Consider the following 15,382-nt stretch of genomic DNA (forward strand, 5'->3'; position numbering starts at 1 on the left):
ACTGATGAAGCATGAGGTGCTTTACCTTGTAACTGAATGCTGGCTGTCTCAAGGACTTTTGTAGCTATTTGACAGAGAGCATCAACAAAAGTCTGATGGGACTGACCCTTCCTATAAAAAAACAACACTGAAACAATTTTCTGTAGGCTGAAGTGCTTGCTGAGTTTTAGAGTTATGAGATGAACTTAGATGACATGCAGGACCTCACTGCAGGCCACTTCTCGTTTTTATTGTGAGTGTCTCCCAGTGGACAATAAAATTCCAGCTTGCCTTAAATAAATTATCAAATGGTGTCAAAAAAACCCATATAAAACAAACAGCAACAACAAAAAAAATCCCAAAACAACACCAAAAAACAATTCATCCACTCTCAAATTCTAAAATTTATTTCCTAACAGAACAAAATACACTCTGGTGGACGACATAGACTTCCAGGAAAGCAACACTTGAGTTCATCTAAAGTCTTCTGAAATTCTTTTCCTTTTTTCCAGCCTGACAGCTACCCTTCTTCCTGTGGTTGATGGGGAACTTCTATTAGTGCAGAAAGCTTTTTCAAAGTGGTTTTGTTTTGCTCTGCCAGCAGCCTTTCTGGCCATCACACTGACCATGATGTTTTTCTGACTCACCTGTGGACCTAGGCTGGGGCAGAAGGGATTGCACTTGTGTGGTTCCACTCTTTCCTCTCAGAGAAATCCCAGAGGATGGCATAGGGCAATTGCTCATCAGCCCCGAGGGCTCTCTCTCATGCAGGATTCCACAAGGTTTCATCCTGTCATCTCTCCTTTCAACATGTATATGAGGCCACTGAGGAGATAATGAAATAATTTGGGCTGTGGTGTCATCGACACGCAGATGATACACAGTCCTACTCTATTGTCAGACCAGGATGGTGCAGTCATTTTGAGCTTCCAGTGCCTGGCTGAAATAGGGGTGTGATGGCAATTTAATCCCAGGGAGACAGGTGCTGTGTTGGATAGGTAAAGGCAAGCATTCAGAAGATATCTTCTATCCTCATTTTTCAGTTCAACCTCTTCTGTAAGAGGCTGATAGTCTCACATTTCTCTAGGTTTGGGTCGGTGTTTTCAAACTCAGAGTGGCAACAAGTGCTATTTGTCACTAGCGTTTCAGTCAGAGGCAATAATTTCCACTGATGTAAACCCTGTCGCACCAGTCCAGATCTTCTTCCAGAACATGGTACTGCTGTCCAGTGTCCCTGGATAATGGCTACACATGACTGGCAGGTGTTTAACAAGGACTAGGAGGAATTAATACTACTTCAGCCACATAGCTGTCACTGAGAAAATAAATAACAGAATCTAGGCACTGCCTAACTGGTTTAGAACAATAAGCAATGCAATGTTAATGGGCGTGTATTTTGCAATCACATCTGTGCAGATGTTTCTCTGCCTTTCAGCAGAGGTGTTCCTAGTTGCCCAGAGTCAATCCCCTGAGATCTTGCATTCTCAACCACAGGACGTGGTTCATTCACCTGTTGAACCATCTTTGATCCTACATCTAAATTCATTCTTTTTGTCTAAGGAATGTCAGGTTTGCTGATCACCAGGCATAGTGAAAGGAAGTGATGATGCTATATAATTAATGCTTTGTAGTACCAATCTATCTGGATTGAATGCTTCGTATAAGATAATTTGAAAATAAATACTTCATTTTACAGAGATGTTTTAGAAAATAAATATAACCTTTCTTACCTGAATTCTAAACAGCTTTTTTTTTTTTCAGAATTTGCTCAGATTAAGTCCTCTGTAGTTTATTCACATGTAAAAATTTAAACTAGTTTTATAGTTCAGTGTGATAATGTGAATTTAATGAGAAATTTGCATGGCCTCAAATCATATTGAACAGAGAGAGACTATTAGTATTAACTTATTGCCAAGGTTTTCTACTGTTTTGGAAACACTGTTATAGTCATATTTCAATACATAATATCAAAAGGTTTAGCACCCATTTCTCTACAATTATATGGTCACATCTGACATTCAAGGATATTTTCTCAATCTAAAAGGTAGTCGGAAGTCTTTGTTATTTTGCTGACCTATACAAAAGTAAAAGTAAATAAATCAGGTGAACTAAACTGTATTTGCTACTACATTTAACTATAATATAGATGATCAATTAAAAATCAAAAGTTTAATGTTTTATATTAAAATATTATATGCTATAATACATATATGCTATAATATATATTATATATAAAATATATAACCTATATGCTAAAGTAATATTTTTAGAGGAAGACAATGAAAAATTATTAGAAAGTAATGAATGCTTTATGATATGACATTTTTTCCACTGGAATGGAAAAAATATTTTCATCAGAGGAGAAAATAATCATGTAATGAGTTTCTTCTTTCTTCTGACGAGTGAAACCATGAAGTAAACCATATTTGCTATAAAGTAAACATGTAGGAGTTTCCAAATATTTTTATCCAGCTTTAAATTCTCCTCAAACTTACTCATACCAATAATTTAAGCTTTAATCTTTGACTGAATGAATATGGAACTATAGTGAACTTCCTTTAATTGTGTGCTTATGTACTTATGTAATGGTCAACTTTACATATACTCTTATATTTGGAGTTGTTTTTGGAGAGACATAAAATAAGACATTAAAAATACCTCAGAAAAAAGGTCCATTACCAAAGAGATACTGGTTGAGCTGCAATGAAAAATCAAAATAAAGTACTTGGTTTTAGTATTTTATTGTTTGAAAATGGCTTTAAAATGCCACAGTTGGGAACTTGTGGTTTTTTGTTTTGTTTTTTTTTTTCTTTTTTTCCTTCTGTTGAAGGTGTTTGGAGGTGTGGATTGGATTTTGGTTTTGAGGGGATTTGTTTAGATTTGTTGAGTTTTGTAACAATTCCTCCCCTTAGAAAATATCTTCTAATATATACTTAGATGTTCTCCAAGAGGCCATTTAATTAAAATTGATACCTGAAATTCATGTAATCTCTACACTTACACATAAATTAACCATACAAGTTTATACATACTCATACAGTGCTCAAGGGACTACAGAGTGACAAAAGTTCCCAATTTTCCAATGGTATATCTACAGAATACAGTGTGCTAGTGTCAGAAAAACATTTTCTCCCATGATCTTTCCCACTTCTCCTTTTCCCAGCCAAAATAACAATTTCTGAGGTTACTCCGTTAAAAAATGTGACACAAAAATACAGGCTACATCACTGACTGTAGATTGTATAAAAGCTACTTGGGATATAAATCCCAAAGGTTTTACTTCAATTCACCAAGAATGTCCACATTCTTTTGTTTCTTGTAGCCTGAGGAACAGGCTTTTCAACTTTAAAATCTTTTGAACTTGTTTCCCCCTGGAAAAAAAAAATCACTAGGCCGAGATTTACTTTGGTATTGTTCCAAAACTATAATAAATTACTGTCCCAAATTCAAAGGCTTTTGATATTAAACTACTAGGAATATTTTTGAACTCCAGCAAAACTGATATAACTGCATTTTTTTGAGAAAGTAAACTACTTTAGTGAAAATTAATTTAGTAAAATTTGTAAAAATAACCCCCACACCATAAAATATTATGGCAAAATAAGAAAGATCTTAAAACTTTTTCATTTTTTTCATATGAAATTATTGAAATTTGGTTTTGCAGTGTTGGTGAGATAACAATTAAAACAAAGATTAAAATACTGACTTTTTACACATTCTGCTGACAAAGAAGCATCACACTATTTCAGTTATTATTAACTTATTTCTGTAAGTCCTTTCCCTACAGGACAAGATATATATTTGTAGTTCTCTCACATGAATTCTAAAAAGAAGCATTGTAAGACATAATGAGTGAAACTTTTCCTAGTACAAATAGATTGTAAAATAAACTCTTGTTAGCATTTACACTGACTCCATGTAAACAAATTGAGAAGAGTTAAATCCTATTTGAGAGAAGCAAAATCAGGACGGGATGTAACTGTCTATAGTCACAGAGCAACAGTGCATTTCCAGGCACTGGGAGCTCTTCCAGCCTATCAGCTCTTGGCCCCTCCTTGCCTCTTCAGAAGGGTGTGGGGACTCTACATCAATAAAACCAGGTTTGCAGATAACTTCTCCAGCCAATGTCACCCTCTCCAAAGAAACCCTGACCCGGACAGGCACAAGGACAGCAATTTACAAAGGTAGCAACAAGCGATGGTCTATATCTGTGACATTGCCTTCATCGATACTGTAAATTTCATCCTAATGTTTTCAGCAGTGCACATGTAGTTTCTAGCACACAGCTGAGTCTTACAGTAGTATATAATCACTGTGTAAGGGTGGTATGAAAATGGAAATTATCCCAGAGAAACTTAAAAAAACTCCAAGCACAAAAAATCAAAGGAAAGGTCAATAAACTGAGAATCATCAATATATTATGCTAAATATTAATGATCTTCAAGGTCAATGTTTTCTTTGGCATTTACAATAATAATATGAACTATGTAAAACTAAATGTGTGAAATGGACATAAACCCATAATGTATTGATGCACATCAATTTTTTTAAAAAAAGAAGAGGAAAGACATAGTAATTGTTTTAAATGGCTTCTGTTTCTAACCTTACTTATTCACTGCCCTCTGAGTGCCTGTTAAAATAAGGGAGCAGGTCATTCAGCAGCAAAAGCAATTATAAAATGCAAATGACTGAGCATTTATTGTCAAGATTGGCTAGATAAAAAAGGTCTGATAATAACATGTTTCCAAGTAGATGACATAATTAGATGTTTGTATCATAAACAATGGGGAATGATACAAGCCTTCAGTATTTTCATAAAGGCTGCAATTAAACAATAGGTAAGCATTGTGACATAAATTTTATTAGAAAGTGACAATTAAATTTCCCTCTCAGAAATTAGAAGGCACCATCTTGTGGTTGCTCTGCAAGAATGCAGTCAGGACAACCTCTGACCTACCATCTCCTCCTACCCTTTCCCACTGAGCCAACTGGAATATCAAGAGTCTGCCATAGACAAGGATATGTGCTCTGCCATTCCCAACACTTTCTCTGGAGGAAACAGTGACACTATGTACTAGGCAAGACTAGAAGAATTATTTAGTCCAAAATACACTCCGGGTTTTTGCACTGTTAAAACATGCATATGAGGTAGAAAATTCAGCATTACTAGCAATCACAGCAAAACTGCATTTAATTTCTAATAAGTTTAAGATCAAATTGTACCATAACCTAAAGACTCTGCAGCTCATTAAAGCTACGTGAATTTTTGAGCCAGTTAGGATCCTTACATTATAAAAACATGTTTTGAGCATTTTGCAGAAAGTGTTTTAAATTATTTTATTCAATTCATTTCAGGCAAGAGTCACCCAGATAAATCTGTGCCATCTCTGAAGACATAGTCTCATATACAGGTCACAGCTCAGCATTCTGAATTTCTAGTTCCATGGAATCTGCAGTTGTAAGTAAAACAGTTCTGTATGTAACATGTTTATATTCCTAGCTACTGATCTCTGCTTTGGGCCCAGTTCTGCCAAGTGCTCAGTCATTGGGCCTTGTAAGATAAATTATCCACACTGATCTGTCTCGACTCAATTGTGCAGCTGAGCAGTGAATTATTTAACATGGAAAGTTCAATAGCTTTTGTCTTCCCTGTAAATGTATGTGAAATATCAGCAAGTATTAATGTACTTATTGTTTTATTGCTTTCATAATGTTATAAATAAATAACTATTTCAGAGATTAATTTAAATGATGTTTATGTTATGATTTGATTGTATAACTTCAGAAATACTTTGTTGGCGTTACTGTTACATGTTGAGACTTAGTAGTTTTTACTATTGGAAGAGTATGACCTCATCTCTTAACAAATAGTTAAGGTATGTGTCTTGTTTCACATTATTTGAAGTACTTAGCACTTCAAAATTAATAACATTTACATCTGATATTTTTACAATCTGCTATTGTAAATTTTATTAATTTTGAACTAGCTGCATCCTGCTGAAGGCTCAATGAGTTTTGAATGGCTAGCAATGACAGTAGAATTTAATACATGTATGGCTGTTTTCACATTCATAATTTCTGGATTTTCTGGAAAATAGTAGTTTAGGATAGTTATTTTTCAAGCAAGCTAGCTTTAGTAAGTGCAAGTGACTGGCAGTCTAAGTGTGATAACATCCAGGCTTATCTTTGCTCTTGAAGGGTGTCAGTAAAAGAGGAATTTCTCTCTATCTGGAAAGTGTTGTGGTGGCATAAAATCATCTATTTCACATAAAGTCTCAGGAGTGTCATATGTTTCCTTCGGACTTTTGAACACATCAGGGGCATGGATGCTTCGAGCCATCTTTTCTTACAAGATGCAACATTTTTTATTTTAGCAAATAACACCATTTTATCTGCTGTTTTTCTGAGCTTGATTCCTTTCAAGATTTCACTCCTCCAAATAGGTTCACACCAGACATTATCTCTGTTTATGTGTAAGCTCTAAGAGCAGGGTGACATAAAAAATTCTAAACTCCCATATCTATATTATACAATTTCAATCTGCTTTACCTCCCTGCTGGAAGTACAACTGAGTATTTTGTACAGGTTAAAAAGCAAACACTCGTGCCCACATATATCTCAGGATACTTCATATACTCAGCAGCTGAAGTTATCTGATTCATTTTGTTTCCTTGGCTTTTAATATGACCTTTGACCTTCCCTCTTTCCAAATATTGACAAACATTATGCCAGAATGATACTCTGATTCCTAAGGGATGAAACCACAAATGTTACAAAAATAGGTGCTTCCTCTCTCCCCTCGGGATATCCAAAGCAGCATATTTGCACTGTTTACCCATCTCATCAGGGACTGGAGACAAACGACAGGATTTCTCATTGCGCCCTAGGCTGCTGTTGCTCCCTCTCTTAGGCAAAGGAGATCTGCTACACTTGGAGAGGTTGAGAGAAGACGTTTTCTGAAAGTCTCTGAGTGCTGCAAGAAGAGTGTGTGAGGGGATGCTGGGGTAGGCCATGTGTAGGGATGCAAGCATCATCTTCCTCTTAAGTTCATTCCATAAATAAAACTGCAGTGAAATTTCAATGGTCTGCTGATATCAGAGTATGTAGGAGTAGCAGGAAGGAGATGGAAGTGATTAGAGGCAAGGCGGAGAGAAAGGAGAGAAGCCTGACTCAACTCAACTGCTTCAGATTTATTCCTAACTTTTTTACTTATCTAAATACTTGATGATGAAACATTTCTGGTACAAATGCTGTTGAAATGTCACATTCCTCCAGTCATTGCTATCTCTATCCAACACTAATAAACAAACAAGTGGAAAAAAGCAAACGCAAAGTAAAAATTAAAAAAAAAAAAAAAAACAAAAAAATACCCAAACCAAACAAACATAAACAAACTCCTCCCACCCCCCAACTAAAGGACTTAAGGAAACAAATCCTTAATTGAAAAGTTTGTTTTCTTCCTCTCACAACTTCCAACATGCTGCTATTATCACATATGTATTTACACCCTGTAAAATACTGAACTCACGCAACAAAATTACTATCAGAGCAGTCCTATTTTTCTAATTGAGTGCTTGATAAAAATCCAGAAAACTAAACCAAATTTTACTGGTGTTCATATGAGATCCATATCCATTTTAGGAATGGACAAAAATTATTGATATTTACATGGGTTTCTTAAGTAACCAGTATATTTTTCCTTACAAATTCATTTCAGAAACATAACATTCCAATAGTATGTTAACAGAAGGAATTAGACTGCAATATTGTAAAGAAGAGGACCTAAAGAGCCTTTAACAATTAAATGAATGTACCCATGTTCAAACAGTGTTTAGGACTTTGAAACCTCACACTGCCTTAGTGTGTGTTAGAAAAAAAAATCTTAACAATGCATTTATAACAGGAAACTTGAGTACCAAAAAGTTGCCTCAAAAGAAGTGAAAACAAATAATAAATTTTCTGAGTAAGGATTGGAGTTACAAAAGCTCACTAGCATCATCTGGAAAAATACCAATATAAATATAGCTTTTGGATTTACTACTGATTTATTAAATTACATTTCTAAACATAAATTTAAACGTTGTCATAGGTCACAATCTCCTCAAAAGTTAAAAAAAATAAAAAAGACCTAGCAAAATCCAACAGTTTCTCTCAAAGTTTAAAATTCAGATTTTGCCATAGTAATAAAATATACTATTTTATTTTAGGTTTAGACATGGGCACATACATCAAGAAAGATTTATTTAATTATTATGCAAAAATTGTGGTTTCAGCTACAAATTTTTCATTATATAATAGTCTTAGAACAATTACAGTATTCTGGTTGTATAAATTGCAAGTACACAGCAAGTTAACAATAGGATTTTCAAAACTAGGTCAGTTTGAAATTACAGGACATCATATCAGTAGTAAACCCACCAAAAAAAAAAAGAATCATATTGATGTAATCTTTTCCAGATGTTACCAGGACAACTTTGCAAGTATAAACTCGTATAAAGAACATAGAAACATTTTTAGATTTTGACTTTGAGCTACAGTTTGTCTTTTGAAAATCAGAATTATCTGTAGAAGATTAATTTGTTTCCCATTACAGTTTCAGATTTCTTCTTCATCCATAAAATTAACTGCAGTGAACTTCCAGGAGTAAAAAGCTGTCTTTTTTCAGGCTTGAATAAGAGGAGAAATAGTCACTTGTCCTGAAATCTGGCTACAATTGAACACATTGAAGAAAAATTAAAAGCTGTAAAAGTAAAACTTTGGATATTTTGCTGTCATCATCCTTTGTTATACAAATACTATAAGAATAAACAATAAGTATGCATCACCTACATTTCACTAAACATCACAAAATGTTTGAAGCATTATTTTAATAGACCATAAATATAAAATAAGCAGGTAATGACAATATTTACCTTTTCCAACTGGGCATTTTTTTTTGACTTATACAAAAACTCCCCAACTGCCACAAAGACAGAAAGCACCAATCCTGCTGCCAGCACGATGAAGATTCCTCCAATGTTTTGAACTCCCAAAGCACTGGCCTCTTTACTTTCCTCTTCTGGGCAACCATTGCCTCTCCACCATTTCTCTTTCATCATGTGGAGCTTGCCTTCTTCCTGCAGCTGAAGAATTGCTATAGTGATCTTGTCTCTATATGGAGAACCTGAAGAGACCACAGGGAAGAAATATTGTATGGAATATATTACATGAAATGTTAGTATTCTGAATAAGAAAAACTATATCTTTAGCAGCCATAATATTAGTCAAAGAGCCATTTGTTTCTTGATACACTGGTCACATAAATACAAACCCGCTTGCTTGCACAAACATATATCTAGAAAACTTGATCCAGCTGGTGTTGACAGTAAGCCAGGCCACTTGATACAACAATTCCTATTACATTTAGTCTCATGGTCTCAGACATCTTCATGCCCAAATATTACCAGCCAAACAGTATTCTTCTTTCAATTTTTTCAATCTTTTCCCAATAAGTTTTTTAATGAGCTTCAGTAGATTTAGTCTAATATGCATAAATCTGTTGCTTCATATCTTGCTGCCCTAAAGCTAATAAGAGGTCTGATATTTAATGAACACTTTATCCTGTTACTTGATTAAAAGAAAGAAAAAACAATTTATGCTTCAGGACCAACCCACAAAAGTCTATTTGATAGATTGTCAAGCACTCAAAACACCTTTCAGCATGCACTTACTTTTTAACAGTACCAGGTAGCAAGAAATTCGGAAGGATAAGATTCAGTGCCTTTGGATAACAGGGATGTAAATTCTCATATTTTGATGTATTTCTTTCTCATAGTTCATTATTTTAAAATGACATTATAATTTTGTAGCTCTTGAACATTTCAAAATTTCAAGGGGGAGTTGAAACTCTGGTGTCATATCTTTGTATGCAATCTGTTCTCTTTTTCTTTACATTGTGCATAAAGGATTTTCAATGAGTATTTCAAAATGTACATTGATAATTGAATCATGGCAATGGAGAAAGTTTTTATTTTCTGAATGTTACAGAGTAAATCATGTCAGTTAGAAGGGCTTTCTCTGTTAAGATTTGTGCAATGTTTAAGTAGAGAACACAGCCATCATTTTTCTTGTCCTCCTTTGAAAACAAGAACAAAAGACTTCTTTAAATAGTTAAGAAATCTCAGGAAAGGAAGAAAAAGAGCAGATGAAAAGGCATGGCATCCCCTCTTTCAGCTGATATGAACGCAATTCTATAAACTGTAATGTATCCTTCCTCTTTTTCTTTCTATCATAATAATGTTACTTACTGGCTATAGTTTTTACAATTCCTTTCAGCTGAGTAATAAAATACATTTTCATTAACTTTTTACATTTTAAAAAAATCCTCTGTATCTGCTAGAGCGATGCTGCCTATTTAACTATTTAATGTACTGTGATCAGCTGTGAAGGGGCTGAAGAAATGCATGGATAAAGATGTTTTATAAATTATTGGAAAACGTATATTTTTAAAAAATTTATTTCAACTTATTCTATATTTCTTCAAATTCTTTTTACATATCTAGAACTTATCCTGAGAAGAAAGCTTATTAGAAAGAGCTGCTGTGCCAGTATAGAACATAGAAAAGACTGCTAAATACAAAATACAAAAGCACCTTTTCCTTTATTCAAGAATAAATGGTGGGAAGAGCCATTCTCAAAGTATTTAAATTGCAAGGACTTGTGCAATTATCTATGCTTATAAAAGGATGATGTTTTGTGCTAGGAGGTAAACTGTGTTTGCACTGGACTATACAGGAAGCATAAAGAAAGGAAAAAAACCTCTTTTCTATTCTTGTTCATTCAGGGGCCTAAGTCACATCATTTCAGACTTTCCTGATTATGCTGAAATTCTGCAAAACCCTATACTTGACACATTGCTTCAGTCGGGGGAAGAGGGAAAGTGATTAGCCCACAAGAGCCTGGGGAAGTGTAAGTGCATTCTGTAATCTTTTGGGGATATCTTCAACATTACACTGCATATAAATATTTAACAATAACAACTTAAATAACATTAGATTCAGAGAAATAGTCTTTGACTCAGTTTAACCTGTCTTCTGATCTGACAGGCTGCTTTCTAATTAAACTGATTTGCATTTTGTTTCAACATTATTGGTCTAAATATATTGAGTACCATCTATTCGTCATGTATTATTTATATTTTCTGGGGATCAGATTTGTACACTTACAATTCTAATCTATTTGAACCAGTTAAAAATTAATTAACTGAGGAATTCATGGACAGAAACAATAAAGCATGGGCTAACACAGTCTACAATTAGTTAAGTTAATGAGAGTTGCATTAGAAACACAGCTAAATAGTGATTCAGTTCAATAGTATTTGTATTACTGTTGGTGGTTGGCAAAATTTTGCACAAATAGGTGTGAAAGGGACATATTACAGGACCTTTGGTGCTTCTACTGCCATGTTTAGATGGTCTAAGAAGTGATCCTGTCACAAGTAAGGATCAGTGTAGGATGACAAGCATTATATATTGCTGCTGTTAAATCAAGAATTTAAACATTTATACCCATGAAAAAGCTAGCACTGAATGCTGTAGTTCTATTCTAATTCTGAAGGACTTAGAATGTTCTAAATTCATAGGTTTACATTTTGAAACAAATATTGAGTACACCTAATAATCTGATACTTTGAAAAAATAATTTTTAATTCTGTTTAAACTGACTCGAGTAGCTATTAAGAGAACAAACGAAGCATATGAACAATATTATTTCCTCAGACTAGATTTTCTCCTAGCTTTTTTTCTCTTACAAACAGGGCAAGACCCAGCAATGGAAAATTTACCCAGAAACACCCGAAGTGGACAAAAGTATCACAGTCTGATCTGCGGATGACACAGGTAGCGTGAAAAGTAAGAAACAGTAAATAGAGAAATCTGGGTCAAGCACCCAGATTACATTCTAGGTGTAACAGCTGTTTTTCCTGCAGAACTGAAAAATGTTAGCAAGTAAATGCAAAATATGTATGATACTTACAGGTAATTTTCCCTATCACTCTAATCACATGACTGAAACACGACTTGAGTCCTGCCAGGAAGTGTTGCAAGAAGATCATGTCCTGCTTTTAACATTTTTAAATCTAGAGTGTTTAATATAATTTTATATAAATCCTCATTAAAGAGAATTAAGAGTTCAAAACAAAACCAAAAAAACATAGAAGGAAAATAGAAACTCTAAGACTCACAGACAATATATATGAGTGAATTTGCAAAATACCTACAGTATGAATAAAAGTGAAGTAATAAAGTGTAAGAAAAAAAAAGAAAAAACAGAAAAAGATAACTAAATTCTGAAACATGAAGAAATATAAACTTCTCATGTCAACCTTCAGTAGAAAGACAAAGCATTTGAGGAAAAAAAAGATCTTACAAGTCTGTTCATGGGAGGAAGAGAAGGATTTTTAAAACTCTCTTCCAAAATCGGGGGAAAAAACTGAGTGCATAATTTCTAATTGCAGTTTCCTGCTTACGAAAGTTTAAAATAAAAATAAAACTTTGCATAAAACACCTTTTTCTAAAGCAGCTCTACAAAACTAAGTCTCCCAAAGTTGCTGCAGACGCTATACACAGATATGTTTTCTGTCCTGATGTCTCAGTATATAAAGATTTATGTACATAATGATATGTTTAAACATAAATTATGAACATATAAGCTTTTTGTATTGAGACTTCATTGCATACAGATTAGTCTTGTGAAATTCTGCTGATCTAACTAGTCTTGAAAATGCTTCCTACTAGATTTCAACTTAGTAAAATATTCTGCCTGGTTACTTTTAGTCTCTTTTACCCATTCTATCATATGAAAGCAGCTGGAGCACATTGGGACCTGTAGAACTGATTTTGACTTTAAGTAAATCAAAAAGAAGAGCAGCATTCTGCTAACTCCTTCAATAAGAGAATTTTGAACCAGGAAATTTTTTGTTTCATCATGCCAGGTGCATTTTACCAAAAGGAATGACTATGAATAGCCTAGTGTTTTTAAATATGCCCACAGGACATACTTACATGTTACTTTTGATTTGCTAGATAGGAAAAATACATTCTGAATACACAGAAACCACAGATTGCATCTTTTATTTCTGGGTTTTTGTTGTTGTTGTTGTTGTTATTAATAATCCCAAGACTTTATTTTATTTTTTATTGTAAATTTTTTTTTATTATTTTAAAAGTTACAGCCACTTCAGCTTCCTAACCCTCTTTACCTTCTCTAAGTGGGATGGAAGGAAGGGTCAATATATCTTAGTTCATTCTTCCTATCTGTGGGTCCTAAAAACTCCAAGAAGTATTTGAAGAAAGAAAAGGGATTCTCTCAGTTCCCAGTCCCTGGCTCCAATTTCAAAATCAACTTTCTGATAAAAAAAAAAATCAGACTTTTTATATTCTTATTTTTAACCCAGATAGTTCATTAGGATGTTACATTAGGATCATAATATTTTAATATTAGATATGGAGTAAACAGAAAATATTTATTAAGTTGCAGTTACAAGATGGAAAATCCTCAGGAGATGTTTACTGTCTAACTAGATGCTTACCAGTCTAACCTACCCCATATCTAAATTAAAACTGCAAACATTCAGCCTTCTCACTATACCTTTACACATATAAACATGCAAAATATGTATATATATGTAAATATATACATATATATGTATTAATCTTTGAGCTATATGTATGGCTTGGAAAAGTTGCTGGTAACACCAGCAGTGGAAACACTTAAAATTAGTATTTTATGCTAAATGTAATCAAACCACTTTCTCAGGTAGTGTGTTCTCTGATTGTTTTCACTTCTTTGCACTCATAACTATTAGCAGCTGAGGTTCATTTCTGGTCATTTCTTTGTAGTACCATTGTTTTAAAGTTCATGTAGGTATATAAAGCTGAAATGTAAAAAAGATGGATGATGTAGCTGAGATTTACATATTCATTTCCCAGACATAAATATGCAAAAAAATTGATATCAAAGTTAGATTAATATTTAGGTGTTGGAAGTACAGTAGCCATTAAGTAATTCTTGAGTTCTTATGTACTTTTTGTTTTAGGACAGGGAAAGGAACATATTTAAAAATATTAATCTGCAACTAGCTTAAAACATATCTGTCCTCCACAGTGAGTGCATTATAAAGCAAAACAAAACAGGATAATGATTGCCTACAGTGAATAATTCAAATAAGACCTGACAATAACAGATTTAATACTAAGTACACACTTTCTTTTTGCAGTACCAAGATAACTTGAACAGAAGGAAGATGTTTTTTGGAATTTTTTTACTGTTTTAAATACTCAGGTGATTAATAAATTATTGTATTATCCATTCCAGCTCTATTTTTTTTTCTTTTTTTGACACATGTTAGTTTTTTAGCTACTCCTCAAACTATCATTATAAACTGCTCTAAAACACATCTCTTAGACAGATTAAAGAGATGAGTGTTAGTAACATTTTTCATAGACTCATCATGCATTTTAACATCATAGACAATTTGAAAAGATCATAATCATAATACACTATTATCTCTCTACTCCTGTTGAATTGCACAGCTGCAGAATGGGAAGATATCTTTGTTGAAACTTATAGTGAGAAAATCAATGGTATTATTTTTGCCACAGATAAAAGTATTTCATATTTATACAGTGCTTTCTTTTTTCAATTTGCCTTGCAAATCTGTGACACTCACATATGAATGGTTTGCAAATATAGCCTCCTTTGAAATAAATATTTGTCTAACACTACCCACCAATAAACAGATGAATTAAAAAAGCCTAAAAAATTCTACAAGTATTTCTGGTATATGTGAAGATTTTGGTCAGGCATATAAGATTATATTGAAAGACAAGTCATAGCAAAACTGTCCAGACCTGAAAACCCATTTCACACTTTTGCACAACACCCCAATTATTTGGTGAGCTATAAGGAAAATTCTGTAAACAATGAATATCTTGCTTTTCACTGTTTGCTTTTAACTGTTTCATCATGGGTATGAACTGAGATGTGAAGTGGCCTTGGGTGCATCTAACTGCAAACCATGGAAACACCATATGCTAGGATGTAATACACCAGCTTTTTTCTAATTAAGAGCAATGCATCAGGCCAGAGAAATTTTAAATTTGTAGATGAGTTTTTGCCAATCCAATCCATAAACTCATAGAATCATAGAATCATTAATTCTGAAAAGACCTCCAAGATCATAAAGTCCAATTTGACCAAACACCACCTTGTCAACATAGCATTAAGTGCAATATCCAATTGTTCCGTGAACACTTTCAGGAATGGTGATTCCACAACTTCCCTGGACTCCCCATTCCAGTACTTGTCAACACTTCCAGCAAAGAAATTCTTCCTCATGACCAACCTGAACCTCTCTTGGAGCAGC

At 33.8% G+C, this 15,382-nt stretch overlaps 1 protein-coding gene across 5 annotated transcripts in view; it reads right to left on the reverse strand.

Moving 5' to 3' along the window:
- GRIK2 (glutamate ionotropic receptor kainate type subunit 2) overlaps positions 1–15,382 on the reverse strand; it is a 358,831-nt gene that overhangs the window by 10,618 nt on the left and 332,831 nt on the right. For 2 of the 5 annotated variants that reach the window (XM_088161972.1, XM_088161974.1), the window contains 2 exons: positions 8,892–9,142; positions 627–804 (listed from right to left, as the gene is read on the reverse strand). In XM_088161972.1, coding sequence (XP_088018098.1) covers positions 627–804; positions 8,892–9,142 — 429 coding nt within the window. Of the gene's footprint in view, positions 1–626; positions 805–2,917; positions 8,687–8,891; positions 9,143–15,382 lie in introns of those variants that run through there. The other 3 variants (XM_088161975.1, XM_014880418.2, XM_088161973.1) reach the window with 2 other exon arrangements.

The sequence above is a fragment of the Sturnus vulgaris genome, chromosome 3, assembly GCF_052056855.1.
Source record: "Sturnus vulgaris isolate bStuVul1 chromosome 3, bStuVul1.hap1, whole genome shotgun sequence".
Taxonomy (NCBI): Eukaryota; Metazoa; Chordata; class Aves; order Passeriformes; family Sturnidae; genus Sturnus; species Sturnus vulgaris.